Source organism: Halictus rubicundus, chromosome 11 (genome assembly GCF_050948215.1).
Source record: "Halictus rubicundus isolate RS-2024b chromosome 11, iyHalRubi1_principal, whole genome shotgun sequence".
In the NCBI taxonomy this organism is placed as follows: domain Eukaryota; kingdom Metazoa; phylum Arthropoda; class Insecta; order Hymenoptera; family Halictidae; genus Halictus; species Halictus rubicundus.
In genome coordinates this window covers 5930898-5947467 of record NC_135159.1, presented here as the reverse complement: position 1 = coordinate 5947467, position 16570 = coordinate 5930898, and the positions used below count along the sequence as shown (strand labels likewise).

At 31.8% G+C, this 16570-nt stretch overlaps 3 protein-coding genes across 12 annotated transcripts; 2 read left to right on the top strand and 1 right to left on the bottom strand.

Annotated features, from left to right (window-relative positions):
- Position 1: 1 nt before the first annotated feature.
- On the top strand, positions 2–3683 carry Fuctb (alpha-(1,3)-fucosyltransferase 10). 4 transcript variants are annotated; one of them, XM_076796177.1, is made up of 7 exons: positions 753–1326; positions 1698–1737; positions 1847–1968; positions 2096–2315; positions 2486–2675; positions 2756–2933; positions 3037–3683. In XM_076796177.1, exons 1-7 carry the CDS (start codon positions 1252–1254, stop codon positions 3517–3519), a joined length of 1308 nt encoding a protein of 435 aa, XP_076652292.1. In that variant the 5' UTR covers positions 753–1251; the 3' UTR covers positions 3520–3683. The 4 variants fall into 4 exon arrangements, with proteins under 4 accessions (XP_076652293.1, XP_076652292.1, XP_076652291.1 ...); XM_076796176.1 differs by having other exon boundaries at positions 1844–1968; XM_076796178.1 differs by lacking the exons at positions 753–1326; positions 1698–1737; positions 1847–1968 and adding an exon at positions 2–94.
- Tbcd (tubulin folding cofactor D) lies at positions 2169–7977 on the bottom strand. 3 transcript variants are annotated; one of them, XM_076796163.1, is made up of 9 exons: positions 7407–7974; positions 5656–7336; positions 5379–5582; positions 5140–5304; positions 4864–4988; positions 4437–4790; positions 4068–4370; positions 3692–3992; positions 2169–2294 (listed from the first exon to the last, which is right to left on the bottom strand). In XM_076796163.1, the coding sequence occupies exons 1-8, from the start codon at positions 7746–7748 to the stop codon at positions 3711–3713; spliced, it is 3456 nt and encodes a 1151-aa protein (XP_076652278.1). In that variant the 5' UTR covers positions 7749–7974; the 3' UTR covers positions 2169–2294; positions 3692–3710. The 3 variants fall into 3 exon arrangements, with proteins under 3 accessions (XP_076652278.1, XP_076652277.1, XP_076652279.1); XM_076796162.1 differs by lacking the exon at positions 2169–2294 and adding an exon at positions 2773–2904; XM_076796164.1 differs by lacking the exons at positions 2169–2294; positions 3692–3992 and having other exon boundaries at positions 4122–4356; positions 7407–7977.
- A 1061-nt stretch (positions 7978–9038) lies between these two features.
- On the top strand, positions 9039–16558 carry LOC143358755 (zinc finger protein 800). Of its 5 annotated transcripts, XM_076796169.1 has the most exons (9): positions 9040–9490; positions 9805–10152; positions 10268–10543; positions 11105–11249; positions 11319–11459; positions 11518–11669; positions 11738–12245; positions 12322–13491; positions 16437–16558. In XM_076796169.1, exons 1-8 carry the CDS (start codon positions 9464–9466, stop codon positions 13428–13430), a joined length of 2706 nt encoding a protein of 901 aa, XP_076652284.1. In that variant the 5' UTR covers positions 9040–9463; the 3' UTR covers positions 13431–13491; positions 16437–16558. The 5 variants fall into 5 exon arrangements, with proteins under 5 accessions (XP_076652283.1, XP_076652280.1, XP_076652282.1 ...); XM_076796168.1 differs by having other exon boundaries at positions 9039–9351; positions 9766–10152; positions 11105–11459; XM_076796165.1 differs by having other exon boundaries at positions 9039–9490; positions 11105–11459.
- Positions 16559–16570: the final 12 nt, after the last annotated feature.

Below are 16570 nucleotides of genomic sequence, written 5' to 3'. Positions count from 1 at the left end.
AATGTTTCCCCCTTCGAAACGTTCCTCCTTCTCGTACAGAGAGTCGCGGAAAGGGAATTTGATGGTGGAGGGAGAACGTAAAGACTCTACGCTGGTAACTCTGCTCACTTACACCGTGTTTTTTTCGAACTTGTATTAGGAGATAGTGATGGACATTATCGACTAAATTCAACTATCGACTAATTACTATTTAGTTACTACATACTATCGAATATTTAGTCGATAGTTTTTAGTCGACTGAAATTTCGTTTTAGTGGTTACGTCTAGATTGCGGGCTATAGTCTATGCCTACGTATATCACATATATAGTTTATATCGCATAAATAGCAATAAGATTTTAACATCTAATATGAATTAAAGTATTGAAATATCTATTACATATTTCATTACTTGCATATTGCCACGTCCTGTCATAATCATGTATTTCTAACCTTTTCGTTTCATCGTGCGACACTGACATTTGAAATTTCAAGATGGCGACGTGTAAAACAGTCGACTGAAAATAGTAACCCAACCACTACTAAATTCAGTCGATAGTTTAAAAAATCAGTCGACTGAAAATAGTAGTTGGCTGCTATCGATTTAGTCGATAGTTTTTAGTCAATGGTGCCCATCACTAATTAGGAGATATGTACTGTGCTTGAATACGAAGTTTTAAGACTACATTGCGGGCGCATGCGCATTGGAAACTGATTAAGAATATATTGGTTAATGTGCAAGAATACTGTCTTACACTGCCCCTGTGGTTCAATTGACCATATATTTTAGATAATGTTAATTACATTATACATTATTACAAAATTTTGTAGCCTTCTGTACATATACTGTAGTGGTATTATTAATTAATAAAAATTGAGAAAGATCTGTGCAGAAGAGATTACTGTAGTAAAAATGATAAACTTCAGATGTACAGAATAAATTTATTGTTTTGCGAATAATTAATAACAGACGATGTTTGAATAGTTAAGAAATAAATCGCTATCCCACCATATATATAGATTTTTTTATAATAATTATCAATTGGTATTATCCTTTGACTGTTCATGACTGATAAAGTATGACAATGCACGATCAGAATGATAATTATTAGTCATTTCTTAGTAATTTAATAAATACACCTTGTATTGTAAAGTACTACTTTTTAATTTGTACAAAGCAATAAAATATTTTATAAAGCATAGCTTAAAATCATAATAAAATGTAACATTTTTTAATTGACTGCTAAATCCAAAAAAGTGAGAAATAAGTATAATGTTACTACAAAGAAAAGTGTACTTTTTATTCGTAGTACTCACTGTTTTATCTGCAAGCATTATAATTTATCAGGTATACATATTTATGCATACAAAATCTATCACAGTTTTTTCTTTGTAATAATATATGTGTTGTAAATCTCATGTTTCAATATTTATAATTATAATTACATTCAATTATATTATCGTGCAAATCTAAATATTAGCAAGCTTTTCTATATATAAGAAATTTAATATTGGTTGACATTTTTTTTCTTTTTGATAATCGAAATTAATATTTATTTTAGATTTATTAAAATGTGTTACGTATGTACTTGTTATTAAACAAAGAATAAAAAAATTCGAATATTTGATACTATGTGTCCGTTATATGTAAAACTTAATAATCCATTATAAAATTAAAAAATTCAAATATTTAATGCGATACTTCTGAATAATTTACAGGTGCAATTAGTTCAATTTAGTGATGAATCACACGATTCAGGTATATAAATATCAATAAATCCTTCATATTTGACTACATATTAGTACAAAATAAATCTATAAAGGGGAAAAAAAGTATTAAAAATTGTTATTGATGCTTTGTCCAGCAGAAGGTGTGCCTGTAATTTTATGGTGGACCCCTTTTGGAAATGATGGGAAAGTTCGCAAATGCAAAAAATATTCCTGTTATTTTACAAGCAATCGAACTTTTCAGTATCATCCAAAAATAAGTGTAATGTTATCGACTTTTTTAGAAATTTTTCTATAAAAATTGATCTGTTGCTGTGAATACAATTATAAATTAGTAATATTCTACATTAAGTTAGTTTTAATTAATTTACACTTGTTTTGACTTTCAGAGCTTCCTTTTCTATGGTAGCAGTTTTCAAATTGATGATTTACCAGAATGGAATCCCCATAAAGCTCCATGGGGTTTGATTCATGAAGAATCTCCAAGAAATAATCCCATTTTGGTGCAACAGGAAACCCTGAATCTTTTCAGGTATTCCTCAACATTCAGCAGATTTAGCGATGTGCCTCTTACTTTGATCGATTTACCTGGAGTTACAGAATTGTTGGGTAAACACAAATTTCAATCGTAAAATTGCTATTAATGTTTTTTTTTCATTACTATTACATGCAGTGGTTCTACTGAAACTGCAAATTATTAGAAGCAACAGAATTAGAAAGTATTTCTATAATTTACTAGTACATACAAACTAATGACAGTAATTTATGATTCTTTTTAGACAGAAAGTATTTTGTATCAACCGAACGAAAGACAAAGTTAATTGACACAGAGAACCTTGCACCACTACTTTACATACAATCTGACTGTGATACTGCAAGTAATAGGGATACTTATGTAGCAGAGTTGATGAAGTACATACGTGTGGATTCATATGGCACATGTTTGAATAATGCTCAGTTCGATAAAAGGTGACTTATATCTACAGATTTAGAAAGATTGATTTTATTCATTTATCATTAACCTAGCGAATAATGTGATTATGATATAGGCTGAAAGAAAATTACCTCGAAATATTAAACAGCAAGGATTTTCTCTCATTTATTGCCAATTACAAATTTACTATAGCTTTTGAGAATGCAGTCTGTCAAGATTATATCACGGAAAAACTATGGAGGCCCCTTACAGTCGGATCTGTACCTATATATTATGGATCACCATCATTTAAGGTATTAAAATCACAATTTTTATTCTAATCAAATATAGAATCTTTTTAATGAGAAAAATATTTTTCATCAAGAAACGCTATAAAAATGACTAAACATTTTTCAGGATTGGCTTCCAAACAATATGTCTGCAATTTCAGTACTAGATTTTAAAGATCCCAAGAGTTTAGCCAGTTTTTTAAACAATCTATCCAACAATAAAACTGAATATGAAAAATATTTGACACACAAATTAATCGACAATTACGATATAGACAATCAAAAACTAAAGAATACTTTGCATAGAAATAATGAGTGGTCTCGAAAAGAATTTGGAAACTACGTAGACGAGTTTGAATGTTTCGTTTGCGAAAGTATACAAAAATCAAATCAAAAAACAAAGATAGTCGATTTAAAACACTATGATTGTCCATTGCCAAGAGATCCCATAACAAACAAAATTGATCATCATAATTGGTGGACACAGCAATGGATTATAGAAAAATGTGGGGCTAAAATCTTAATGCACCACTTAAAAAATAATCTTACGATTAACATAGAAAATTTTAATAAAAACAGAATAAAATTGTATGCAAAGAAACAGTGTTAAAAAACGTTGCAAAAGGAAGAGTAGAATAAAATGGTGTACATGTAAATATTTCATATTGTACATTTGTACAAAATCTACAAAATTATCAAGAATGAAAATACTTTTTATACAATCATTGCCTAATAAAGTATTAATTATAATTGAATGTTTCTTACTTCAAGATCTCACTTACCAAAGTTTTAGAACAGCGTTCAATTCGCAACCTTGTTTTGTAGAACAGGGGTTGGTACCTCCATTAATTCGCAAAGTTGATTTCTTATCGGTCGAAGTTCAATCACTGGTCTCTCCCAATCCGTAACATTCAATTCAGTCAAAATTTTGATCAAGTTTTGTTCGTCGAGATCCATTTCCTCTCCATACAAAGTTAAAGCTTCATAAGTTTTTGTTGCTGCGACTTTGCGTATGCATTTATATTTATGACAGAGAAAAATGCTCAGTTGACAGAATGCTCTCTTGCCAACTGGTCCACGTACCTATAATCATTACTCTTGTTACAATCAAATTAATAGCATTATCTTATTATGCTTCAATCATAGAAAATAAAGTACCTGTAAAAGTTGGCAAAATACATTTATGCTACTAATTAACAACTTAGTGTTATTAGAATTTTTGATCTCCTGTTTGAGTAATAGCAACATTTTTTCAGAGATGCCATTTTCAGTATCATCAAGGACAATTTGAATGCAACCAGAGCTAAGTAATCGATCCAGAAAAGCCAAGATCGATGTGATCATTCTTTCATTCTTATGACTGTCTTCGAAAATAATTAGTATCTTGTGGCATATATTCCTGAGACCAGATTCGTCTATTTCTTGCAAGTAAGAAAATAACGAAACGCTAGAATGTTTCACCTAGAATAAGCATTCGATTACAAGTATCATAAAACAACTTGTTGCCATCTGCGTACTTATACTTACCAAAGACTCGCTCAGACCTCCAACACTGAACACAATTCCTTGCAGAAGGTTCATTGTGTAAGGAGGATATGACAGCATTTTAATGAACCTTGGAAAAGTTGCAGACTCCATTCGCCATTCTATGGTTTCCTTGCATTCATTGTATGGGAAGATGTTCTTTAGTTCTGTGTGATACGGAATGTTTGGTAGAGGAGGGTCGTTATGAATGAGCGTGCTAAAAACGCTTCCTGCCTGTGCTCGAATCCCATCGATTCTTTCTACAGCCTGTTGTGCCACTCCTCCAATTACTTTTGCCATCAACTCTTCGTTTAATACAGATACCAAATTTGCTTGAAATACTAAATTCGTTAGCATCTAAAATTGAACACACGTTGTTGATCCAAATGACATAATAGAGGCATTTGATTTATAAAGAAATTGTTTTTACATGTAAACCCATCATCGCAGCCTCTCGTACCCATGCTCCTATGTCCCCACGACTGTCTATTGTATATTCCTTCAGCGCCAGTAAATAACAATTGTATAAATCATGCACAAATATTTCCCATTTATCTGCAAAGTCAAAAGAAATTATATGTGTACATTCCACTAGAACATTTTAACCCACATTCTATCATTGTGTCAATTTAGCACACAAGGGACACATTAAGTTGCGAAAATGAGGGAGAGATGAGGATTTAACTAGTTAAATATATTAGCAAACCTGCTTCTTTCACTCCTAGAGTTTGACACACCATTATCAATGCATGGATGGCTTCTTTTCTACTTTCTGCCCACTTCAATGTTTGTTCTGATATTTCTGTACACTTAATTAGAGCTTGTATCACGTCCTTTACTCTCTCACAAATTATAAACAGAGGAAAATATCCTAAAGAAGAATACATGAAGATTATATACAATAAAATACTGCACAACTTTTAAAGTTAACATGCAAAAAGTTACCTATAGCTTGTGCAAAACCTATCCGAACAAGCTGATTGCTTGACTGTAAGTTATGAAGATAACGGTTAATAACTATGTCACGTTCTTCTCTCTGTACATTGGCGTAGTATTTAAAAAAGAATTCTGTATGTGCTTCAGCAGCTTTTGTTCTTACTACAGACACCTCGTGACCTAAGCATTCCTCTAAAAGATTCTGCCAATCGTCTGTAAACAAATTTGCCTTAGAAAGTAGTCGTTCGTACAAGTATAAAACCATATATGCACAATATTTACTTACAAATTACATCCATAGATATTGGAAAGTATACAATTGAGCACTTTTTTATGAGCACTGCACAAGCTTGTTTCATTAACTCGCCTCCCAAACCTTTGAACTGCCCCCTCTTACGTAATGTACCAACTATGTTCTTTATATTTTCCGTAGCAGTTGGTCCAATGATGTCTTCAACTTTCTCGTTATAACAATTGTGCAATGCTTCTAAAATCTCTGCAATTGCTAACACAGCACCGTGTCTTATGTTCAAATCAATTGAACTCAACATTTCTATTAAGTTTGGTAAAACAGTGTCTTTGAAGTAGCTTGGATCTGCAGATGTTAAGTTAAAGAGCGCTTTAGCTGAAAGCTCTCTGATTGCTGTATCCCAATGTGTGACTTTCCTTGCCACCAAATGGTCGATGAGTGGTTTTGTGTATTCTTTATATTGGGCTATTTGCATGCTAATCTTTAAATATGCATGGTTTCTGACACCAACCTCAAAGTAGTCAGCGATAGTCAATATCTCTATTCCATAAGGAAAGTTTCCCTGTCTGCCAACATTTTCTTGGAATGCTGCAGACGCAGCTCTTCTACAATTAATTTCTCTGTCAAAACAAGTGACAACGACCAAGGTAGCTGCAATTTCTTTCACATACGCTTGGAAAATATCTGGGTCATATGCTCTAGGGAATGACCAACAAATGTAACATGCAGCGTCTCTGATCAAGTATCCAATCGATCCATAAGCTCTTGGCTCGTCAAACACCAAAGCTTGTAAAACCACTGGTATCACATCGCTCAAACGATGAGGCAACACAAGCCCGCGTCTTCCCAACTCTGCCAATGCCAAACATCCTCCATGCCAAGCGGAATCTGATTCTCGACCACTAAACAAATTCAACACAAATCCCACAACATCGTCTGCTAAGTCCATTGGCAATCTTGCAGTGATTCTACCAATTCCTTTTGCAGCGGACCACCGTATTGTGATTGCTTTATCTCGAAGGGCTTGTATCAAGTGTTCAATAATATCTTCTATTGCTGGTGGAATATCCTGCTCATCTTGATTCACTGAAACTTCCATGGCCTCCTCTGAATTCTCCACAGAATTGGGAGATTTAGTGCTAAGCTGCAGACATATAGAACGACTGGTTCTCTGATATCTCCATGACGCAAGTCTTGTTCCTAGTAACACTAATCCAATCCTCTGTACAATTTTTATTCCAAACTTTCTAATTAGATCTGCAGGATTATCGTTTAAGTGAAATTGCAAAATTTCATCTAAAATTGTTTGAGTATGTGGCTTAACATCTTCCCTAGCACCATGTTTCAATATGGATGCTATAACTGCTAACGGGCCATGCCTGAATGGATCATTCTTGACACACTCTAAACACCATATAATCATTTCTTTTAAATACAATTTCTTGACATCTGATCTTGTCAAGAAATTTGAAATGAGAAAGACTGCAGCTACAGCACACGCATCTTTAGATAAGCAAAACAATTTGCATATTTTCAAGATTCTAACTGTTATTAACTGTTCCGAAGCAACATCGGAAGTTTCCAAACGAGAAAGCGGGAATGGTATCTTTGATATTATGGAAAGCCAGACTAGAAGCACATATCGAGTCTCCCATGTCTCTACATTGTTTGGATCTTGCTTCTCTAGCATACGTAGAACTGGGAGAAGGTCCGCTACCTATAGAGAACAAAATTATATCTTAAATATTGAAACACACGAAGCAAATAAATGCTAAATCCTTGTGTACCTCATGTGGAAGGTAGGTAACGATTTTTTTGTATGTTTTGACAGACATGACGATGAAAATATATTTGAATGCATTGTGTTGCATACTTTCTGTCGAGTGTTTGTCTCTGACAATGTCAATCAGCGGTTGTAGAATGTCATCTAGATAAGGATCCAATAATTGCCTCTGATCTTGGTATTGTGACAAAATGAAATTGAATCGATCTCGATTTTTTTCAACGAGACTCGGTGATAAATCGGCTTTTTTCAACTCCGAAATCAGAGAAGTCACTTCGTCAATCTCTTTGAAAGCACTGAACCCACAACCAATTATTTCTGGATCCGGAAAATCGTTTAGAACCATTTTGTTCTCGTAGATCCTTATCGACGTTCACGAAAATTATTGTCATTAATTACCGTCCGCTCATATATAAACAAATTTCGCTAAAAAAGCATGCAAAGGTGACAATCTCGTACATACGTTTTCACGGAAAGCAGTACCGGATTCGAGCGCATGCGCAATACTACGTTTTTTGATTTCAGATTCATTATATGTATATTTATGTAAGTTAATATTTTCAATGTAATATAGGTAGAATAAAAGTTATTGCTACTTCAGTGAATTTATAAATTGACTCCGGTTATAATATTTTAATAACTACCTTATCAAAATTTTTGTTTATGTGTTTTGTAGGTCTAAATGATATTAATAAAAATAGTGTTTTGTTAACCATTGTTTTTATTTACGATATATTTGATAACCCATAAACAAAAATTTATAATGCAAAAGAAATTTCCCTTTTTTCAGACATTTTGGAAATATTATATATAGCAAATTGATTGTTAATCTAATAAATTGTGTTTAAATTAAATATATGAAATTATTTAGTTATATATAGTTTCATTAAAGTACATTTTCTTACATAATTTATGTTTTTTATTTGTTGCACGACTAGAATTATCATTATTATTATTCATTAAAATTATTATTCTCAGGAAAATGAGTACATATATTTAAAAATTCTTTTAAATTCATCATTTGAATAATTTTGTAATATACATATATAAGTGAATATTATACTTTTCTAACATACTGTCGCATGACAATTCTGTAGTATGCTTTCATGATTCTATTGATTAATTTATTATTCTAAAATATTTAAGATATAAATTTAATGTTCGTAACGATTAACGATTATAACATTTAAAACGAAAATTGTTAATTGCATTAATTATAATATATAATATGAATAAATTAAATATTTAATTTCATCCATTAATTAATACTTAAAACTTCAACAAATGAATGAACTAAATTAAAAATTCCCAATTGATTTAATCGATTGATGAAATTAATAGTCAATTACTATGCTAATAGGTAATATTAATCATTGCATCTATTATAAGTATTAAGAGTTAATTGCAATGTTAATTACAAAAATAGAAATATCAATTTATATGAATAGAATGCATCTTAATTCAAATGACTAATACAATTTTGCAATTGTTATTATAGTGTTTTTAATGAATGTATTTAAATTGAATAAATTCACTTATATCAAATTCAATTAATATAATATTCTATTCAATTGAAACACCTACTCTACCATGTAATCTTATGTAATGACAAATAAGTGCACATCCAAATTTTAAAATTTATTTCAAGAGTCGAGCAACATAACCTCCTTATTATATTTTCAAAAAGACCTCAAATTTATAGTCTACTTTTCGTTACGAATTTCACAATTTACACGTACAATTTCATTAAATTTTGAGTGTAGAACTAACAAACGTTTAATGTATAAATTATTAATAATAGGAAATGTTTCAATTGTCGAAATGAATGTGCTGCCCATGATACCGTTTAGTCGAAACGGTGGAGCCAAGAACTTCTGGCTTTCGGAAAAATGGAGGTTGTAGACCGATCGAGATCGTGAATCCGTGTCGGCCGAGAAGATCTAATTTGTGTGATTTTTCCGTGAAGAAATCGACTTCCAGCACGCCCACCTGATTCTTGATTCCTCGTTTTTCTCATAATCGCGAAATTTTCAGAGTGAAAATCAATTTTTACGTAGTAAAATGCAGGAGAGACGGTGCATGTCTATTGTACGCTTTTCTCGTTTTAATTCCAAATATGTAACTTTCTCAAAAATTCTCGAGTTTCCATTATACTCGAAAAAATAAATTATCAAAAAATATATTACTTTAAATTAATCTTTCTATATTTCGAATACAATATTATTCATATATTCGTAAATGTAACTACCTTGTTCTATTTTATTGCACTAATTGTTATCTTGTATTTTTTATGTGATTTTCGTATTTGATTTAGCATTTTTGAAAAGCTTACATAATTTCGTAACTGCAACTGTTTCTTTCAGTTCTGACAAGATAGTAAATGGGATGCATAATACTTGCAGAAAATGAAATCGATGAAAGCAAAAGCAAAGACCAAAAAGCCAAATGTTAAATTTGGAAAGGTGAAATTTGCTTCTAAAGGAGTAGCACCTGCCAATCCGGATTTGTCACAGCTGCATCAGCAAGTAGACACAAGCGTGTCATCTTTATACTGTCTGACAAGAGTTTTGGAAAATGGTAGCGACGAGGTCAAATCAATTCTGGCATACGAATGTGATTTGGTATATGAGTGCCGTATATGCAGGAGTCTCTTTAGAAGCCTTGTCAATCTCATTTCACACAAACGCACATATTGCAAAGAGAAATTTGATGTTACATTTTGTAGAAGTTCCTTCAACAATCATGATAGTGTATGTTCTAATTTTATTGGTTGTGTAAGGGTTATGATGAAAATTATTAAAACAAGTTAACTTGTTATTCTATTATATTTCTGTATTTTATTTCCAAGTTAAAAATATGTTTTAGATTCTCACAAATCAACCAAATATACAAGTACCAGAAGCTAAGATTCAGGAAACTTGTGGGAATGATAGGATCCTGAGAAGCCAAGTTTCTAAGGAAGAACAAAAGAAAGATCTCATCTCCGTTGTAAATATGCTGCAGAAAAAACAGAAAGAAAGTTTACATGCCAACATGGAGCATTTGTGTTTGGAAGCTGTGCAATCAAACTCATTTGCGGTTTACCAAACCGTTGAACCAGTGGTTTCAACTCAGAATCATGTAGATCTAATGAAGACACAGGTATAGTGATCAATTACAAATTTCATCTTTTTAATTGAAAAATATCTAAGGAAATTGGTATGCCAAAGGTGTCTTGTTCTCTTTAAACTTTATTTAAACATACTTAAATGTTCATGTTGTGAAAAAATACCATTATGTTTGGCAGACTCCACAGAATTATTCTATGTAAGAAACATTCACATAACTTTTACAGTTAACACCTTGCTGATTGGCGATTTGGAGCCAAAACCAGCACCTACAGTGAGAAACTGTTGTTCATTTGAATGTAAGATCAAAGCCTTGTATTTTAGCATAAATTAAGATAACTAAGAATACCTAAAATGCTCTTAAAAATACCTGTATCGCTATCAAGCTTTGTTCAAAGCTTTGTGAAAGCAACTTTTGAACATGACAACACGAATATATACATAACCAGTCAGCAATGTGGTCTTTTACATTAAATTTTTAGGAAATTATTTGTTATTGAAAGACAAAAATGTTATTAGACTGTGTTATTAATGTGAAAAGGACGTAATCATATTTAAGTAAGTTGTGCAATAATAATTTTTTAATTCAATTCAGGTAACGGAGCTGAAGCACATGATTAACGAACGAACTGCAGTGTTAGGTCCAGATGGACTGGTTTTACAGACCAAACATAATACAAGTAACGGTAACAATGAAGAAACAGCATGTATTTCTGAAGCTGAGCTCACCTGTTCTATATGTACGCCATTATCATTTTTTTCAGCACACATTTTTGTATTTATTTTGATTAATATTTTTGAATCACCAGGTAATGCAAAATTTTCAACAAAAAAAACATTGGCAGTACACACAAGAACATTACATACATCTCACAGATTATGCTACCCTTGTCCATACTGTACTAGCACGTTTGCGAACACATGGAGTGTTTATCGCCACCTGTTCAAGAGTACGTATACTCAAAATATAATTTTACATTAGTTTAGTAATATCAATGTAAACTGTAGTTCATAGGAAAACCAATGAACATGTAAGAAAGCTCAGAGCCCAGATACAAGAGACAGCTTTTATTAAGGACACAACTGGTGCAGAAGATTTACAGAAGGAGCAAGCTAATAAATCATTAACGACTAGTATGTCACGAGTCAATGAAACACAGGTATTTTAATTCTTATATTAATATTTAAATTTTTATAAAAATGTACACATGTGATATTTTATCAACAGGAGTGGATGGATCATTTAGAATCTGACACAGAACTGCAAAGATGTGGAGGTTGTGGGAAACGGTTTGATAGAAAAGCAGCATTATCTGCACACTCACAGTACTGCCACAGGCGCGTCGCAGCCTGTGAAAGTACAACAAAAATCAAGAAGACAAACAAAGTGTCGCCAGATCGAGTTTCCAGTGAGACCGTAGTCACTTCTACTTCTACGGAGATCAACAATAGCAATGAGACATCCATACGAGTTGAAGCTGTTGCTACCTTGAGTAAAGCAGATTGGGAGTTGTTACAAAATGAGGAATTAATAGCTGAGAATGGGAAAGATGAAAATGCAACAGCTCCAGTAAATGGTGTACAAAAAATTGCTGCTAAAGATAATTTGCCTGCTTCAAATACTGTCCCTGAATCTGTAGAAATTGTTTACACTAATATGAACAAGCACAAAAATAATATAGGAAGTAAGAAAAGAAAGAATAAGGACAGTGCGAAGAGAATAAATCCTGACAAAGGTAAGAAAGAAATGATAATTGAAATTTTTATGCAAAGAACCAGGTAACAGAATAAATTGTTTTTTTTTTTATGTAGGTAATGTTGAGAAAATGGATCATGCATTGATAATGGAAAAGAAAATAGCTGCGCTAGTGAGTTTCCAGAAATTGCAGTGCCTTCCATGTAAACGAAAGTTCACCACTGTAACTAATCTACGAAGACATGCTGCCCTACATGTAGGCTGGAACCGATACCGGTGCAAGATCTGTAACTTCAAGTGTTTTGTTAAGTGTGATTGTGTAGCACACTGTAATAAAATGCACAATGCTCAGAATAATCGTGCTATTATAGAAGATATGATAAGTCAAATCTCAGACGACAATGTTGTGTCTGAGCAGGAAGTTATTTTAGAAGAAACAAATTTAGAGGAAGAATCTAATTCCCCAGAGGTGTTGGAGATTAGTGTTTCTCCGAACAGTGTGAAACCAGAAGAAATCGAGTTAGAGGATACAGATATGGACCAATTAGAAACAGAAATAGCAAATAAAGAAGTAGAGACAGAAATAGTAAAGGAAACAGAAATAAGACGCGAAACAAATATGGACATAGAAGACGGAGTGACAACAGAAATAGGTAACAAAGTAGGAAAAAAAGTGAAAAGTGATGTAGACACAGAAATAATGGATATAAATCCAGCTATGTTAGAAGAAACAGTTGACGAAGATACTCAAGAGACTGTCAGCAATGGTGTGAAAGGACAAAGCACTCTTGAATTAGATCCTGAGCTCAGGAAAATGGTGATGGAAGTCATCTTTGGGTCTCCGGAAGTGAATTCTACGAAACAAGTGGAGGACGAAGAAATTACATTACAAAATAAAGGAAAGGAAAAATCGTGTAGGATGTCTGATTCAAAGGATAGTGATATTACGTGCCTGTCAGACTTTCCAAGGCCACAACGACCCATCCGTAATAAAATAAAACCACTAAATAAAGACTTTATCTATGATTTGAAGGAAGTGACATTACGAAAAGACTCTTTAATCATGAAACCATTTAGTAAGACACTTGCCAAAAGAACACTGAGTCAAGAAGAAATTAGAGGGAGGGATAGTGAGCAACAGTCCAAACGTTTCAAACGTTTATCAGATAATGGTGTGTCGATTAATTGTGAGAGCAATGTTGTGCAGTGTGAGAGCAGTGTGTAACGATCACTTCAATGGAGAGAAATTGAAAGGTGGTCTGTCCTTTCCACAATGTCAGAGCTAGGTATAAGTGTCACAACCAAATTATATTTGTTTGAATTGAGTTAATTCATTGTGTAATATATGAACACGTAAATTGTTCATCCTTACTACTGTAAAATATAATTGTTAATATTGTCGAATTTAGAATATTTCTAAATACATATTGCAATTCACTCTTTTTTTTTTTAATTACATAGTTATTTAATATGTTGTACTTCAAACAGATGAATAATTAAAAATTTCTTAATGATGGAACTGTGCATGTAAATTTATTGCTGGTATCTTGTATACAGGGTGTATTGGATATTTAGGTGATCCCATTTACTTGAGACACCCTGTATAATGATATTCATAACATGTACATACAGTCGTGCCTCCGTATTAATACATTCATTAAAATAATGATATTATACTTTGAGCAGTAATGATTGTTAAAGGATTAAAGTTCAATCCATTATTATTTTAATTTAAGATTTTTTGTAAAATTTTGTACAAAAGCATGTACATGTATGTGGCAAATGTATAGTTAAAAGTTGTTTCTGTTATTTCATATTTAGTTCGAGATAAATATAATCATTACAAATTACATTAAGTTGTATATCTACAAAGAATGTAAAATGAATTAAAATAAAATGTCCTATTAGGAATGATAAAGAGAAAATTTTATTATTCAAATAAATAAAGCAATAAATAATATTCTGTGTAAACTAAATGTAATAAGTGTTAAAAGAGATTCCTCAACAATATTTACTGTAAAGTTACTTAATAATTCTACAGAATGAAACAACTTTTCCCCCCATTAGTGTAAAATTCTCAGGACAATCGTACAAGATCTAAATGTTAATTGTTCCTTTTGATATCATTCTGTCATATTTCTAGGAAGATTTTTACTATGGTAAAAATTAGAGATCCCTATTACACATGTACTTGCATGCACGTGTAACACGTGTATTTAATTATTTAGTATGTCCATATTTTGCTCTAGCCCGAGTATTTTGTCACACACGGGTATACAGATACTGAAATACTCGGCTACACACTTATCTTGAAAATCATGTGTGCAAATGTGTCTATGTATTTTCTTATGTATGCTGAATATATTAATATTGCATTGTATATTTTAATACACATTCTTTATTAATAGCAGTGCATCTCAATATCCGGGTATCCGTGTATTAAAAACTACACAAGTATATATGTATTACAAACTACACGGATTAAAACACGAACATATTCATTATACGTGTATCTTCAACACACGTTCAAAATTGGGACGCCTAATAAAAACTTAAAAATGAAAACAAGGAAGCAACGTACAGTGCTGTGAACAATTGTAGACTTAGACGTATCTTCACATTTAAAGCAAGCCTCGCATATTCTTATTTTGTATTACAAAATAAAAGTTTCTAAATGCCATATAGAAGCAAAGAAATTGTGAAAAAATATAAATTTTGTAATTTATTCTCATTTACTGATTTATTCTAATAAATTGAGCATATGAGTTACCCAAATATGTACACATAATTGTTAATTGATCCCAAAGTATTATAAAAAGCTTTGTATTACAAATTGTGGATAAATGAGCAACTAGGGTGACTTACGATACTTTTAATCCCCACTAAGCATGTCATTTTGAGGGATATTTTGAGTACTGGTACTTTGTCATCCTACATTTGTAAACTACTTTAATTTGAATGTAATCCCAGTTTTAGTAGAATATGTACTATAAAATCTGGCAGATGTAGATATCAGAAATATTTGCTTACTATTGTGACAAGGTCATGTAGAGTATAAACTAAAATTTGGAGAACAATATATATGGAAAGGAAATGTTTACAAATACATGATGTTCAGAGATAACAAGAAGTTGAATCTCAAACGAATCTGATATATGCAGTTTTCATTAATATCGGTGATATATAAAGAAATAAATTAATCATGCTCAGAGCTGTCTCTGCATACAATTTTGAAAGATGTTATATTATACTTATTTACACTTATTGCAATAATTAAGAAAATAATTAGTGAAATTATTACAATGACCCACTTTGATTCTCTATATAAACTAATGTATTTAGAGGAAAGACGAACAAACTATTGGATGATGATTGGATGTCATAAAAAAACAAAAGATTAAGTATTAAATGTCGAATAAACAGGTGAAGAAAGGAGTTACGTGTTTATACTTTACCCGAATACCGTAACAGAAAATTTTGTTTTCTTTTTAAGGTTCTGAATCACTACTTGCGTTCGACTTTCATAAATTTTTGCAATACAAATAAACATCTGTGAAGGGTATATCACATAAAAACATTGATGTTTTGAGAATTGTAAAAATGTATTCAAGTCTATAATTATTTATAATAGTGTATTTACATATTTCGACTGCAGGAGTCTATTGTGTTATCGCTCGATATATTGGTTTTGATTCAGATTTCTGAACACTTCTGAATTTGTATGCATGTACAGTTGGAGCCAAAATTAATTGGACAGATAGTAGAAATAGATGTTAATAATGTTTTATCGAATTGACATTATTGTATATACTTAACTTTCATATATTATATATTCTACGTGGACCATTTAGTACAAATAGACTATATTTAATGAAGCATTTACTCATACCGGTTTTATATCAACATTAAGAAATGTTTAATTATTCATCTATTTAAAAATATAACATATTCAACAATTCAATTATTAAATTTATAAACATGAAATGATACTATTAAGAAGTATCCTAAACGCGAGAATATTGACGATTATAGTTTGTAGTAGTGTGGATAAACAATTCACATGCCCATACATCATGTTTATTTTCGTTTCTCAATAAGTGACTGACATTTTTGTATCAATAAAACGTACTTAATGACAATGTAAATTATAATTTGAATTATTTACGAAACAGTCTGTATATCTCTATTATTTCTCCACCTAATTTTGTCTTCGACTGTACATTTCAATTAGAAGCGCGAAAACCTTCAGCTGTACGATTCGCCGGCAATCAAGATTCTAGATTTTGATTGGTCAGCGGCGGGCCAATCAGCGCGGAGTTCCCGTCATTGGTGGAAGAAGTAATGCGACAGGTATCTGGTAGATGC

What these genes read in the sequence shown, in the direction of transcription:
- Fuctb (XM_076796176.1), top strand. Translation starts at nt 1,252, where the DNA reads ATGTTACTACAAAGAAAAGTGTACTTTTTATTCGTAGTACTCACTGTT. An exon ending in AGTATCATCCAAAAATAAGT is followed by an intron (nt 1,969 to 2,095) that starts GTAATGTTATCG and finishes TTTGACTTTCAG; the next exon opens with AGCTTCCTTTTCTATGGTAG. An exon ending in AATGCTCAGTTCGATAAAAG is followed by an intron (nt 2,676 to 2,755) that starts GTGACTTATATC and finishes ATTATGATATAG; the next exon opens with GCTGAAAGAAAATTACCTCG.
- Tbcd (XM_076796163.1), bottom strand. Translation starts at nt 7,748, where the DNA reads ATGGTTCTAAACGATTTTCCGGATCCAGAAATAATTGGTTGTGGGTTC. An exon ending in TCTAGGAGTGAAAGAAGCAG is followed by an intron (nt 4,989 to 5,139) that starts GTTTGCTAATAT and finishes TTGACTTTGCAG; the next exon opens with ATAAATGGGAAATATTTGTG. An exon ending in CTGCGATGATGGGTTTACAT is followed by an intron (nt 4,791 to 4,863) that starts GTAAAAACAATT and finishes GTTCAATTTTAG; the next exon opens with ATGCTAACGAATTTAGTATT.
- LOC143358755 (XM_076796165.1), top strand. Translation starts at nt 9,464, where the DNA reads ATGCAGGAGAGACGGTGCATGTCTATT. An exon ending in CACGAGTCAATGAAACACAG is followed by an intron (nt 11,670 to 11,737) that starts GTATTTTAATTC and finishes TTTTATCAACAG; the next exon opens with GAGTGGATGGATCATTTAGA. An exon ending in GAGAATAAATCCTGACAAAG is followed by an intron (nt 12,246 to 12,321) that starts GTAAGAAAGAAA and finishes TTTTTTATGTAG; the next exon opens with GTAATGTTGAGAAAATGGAT.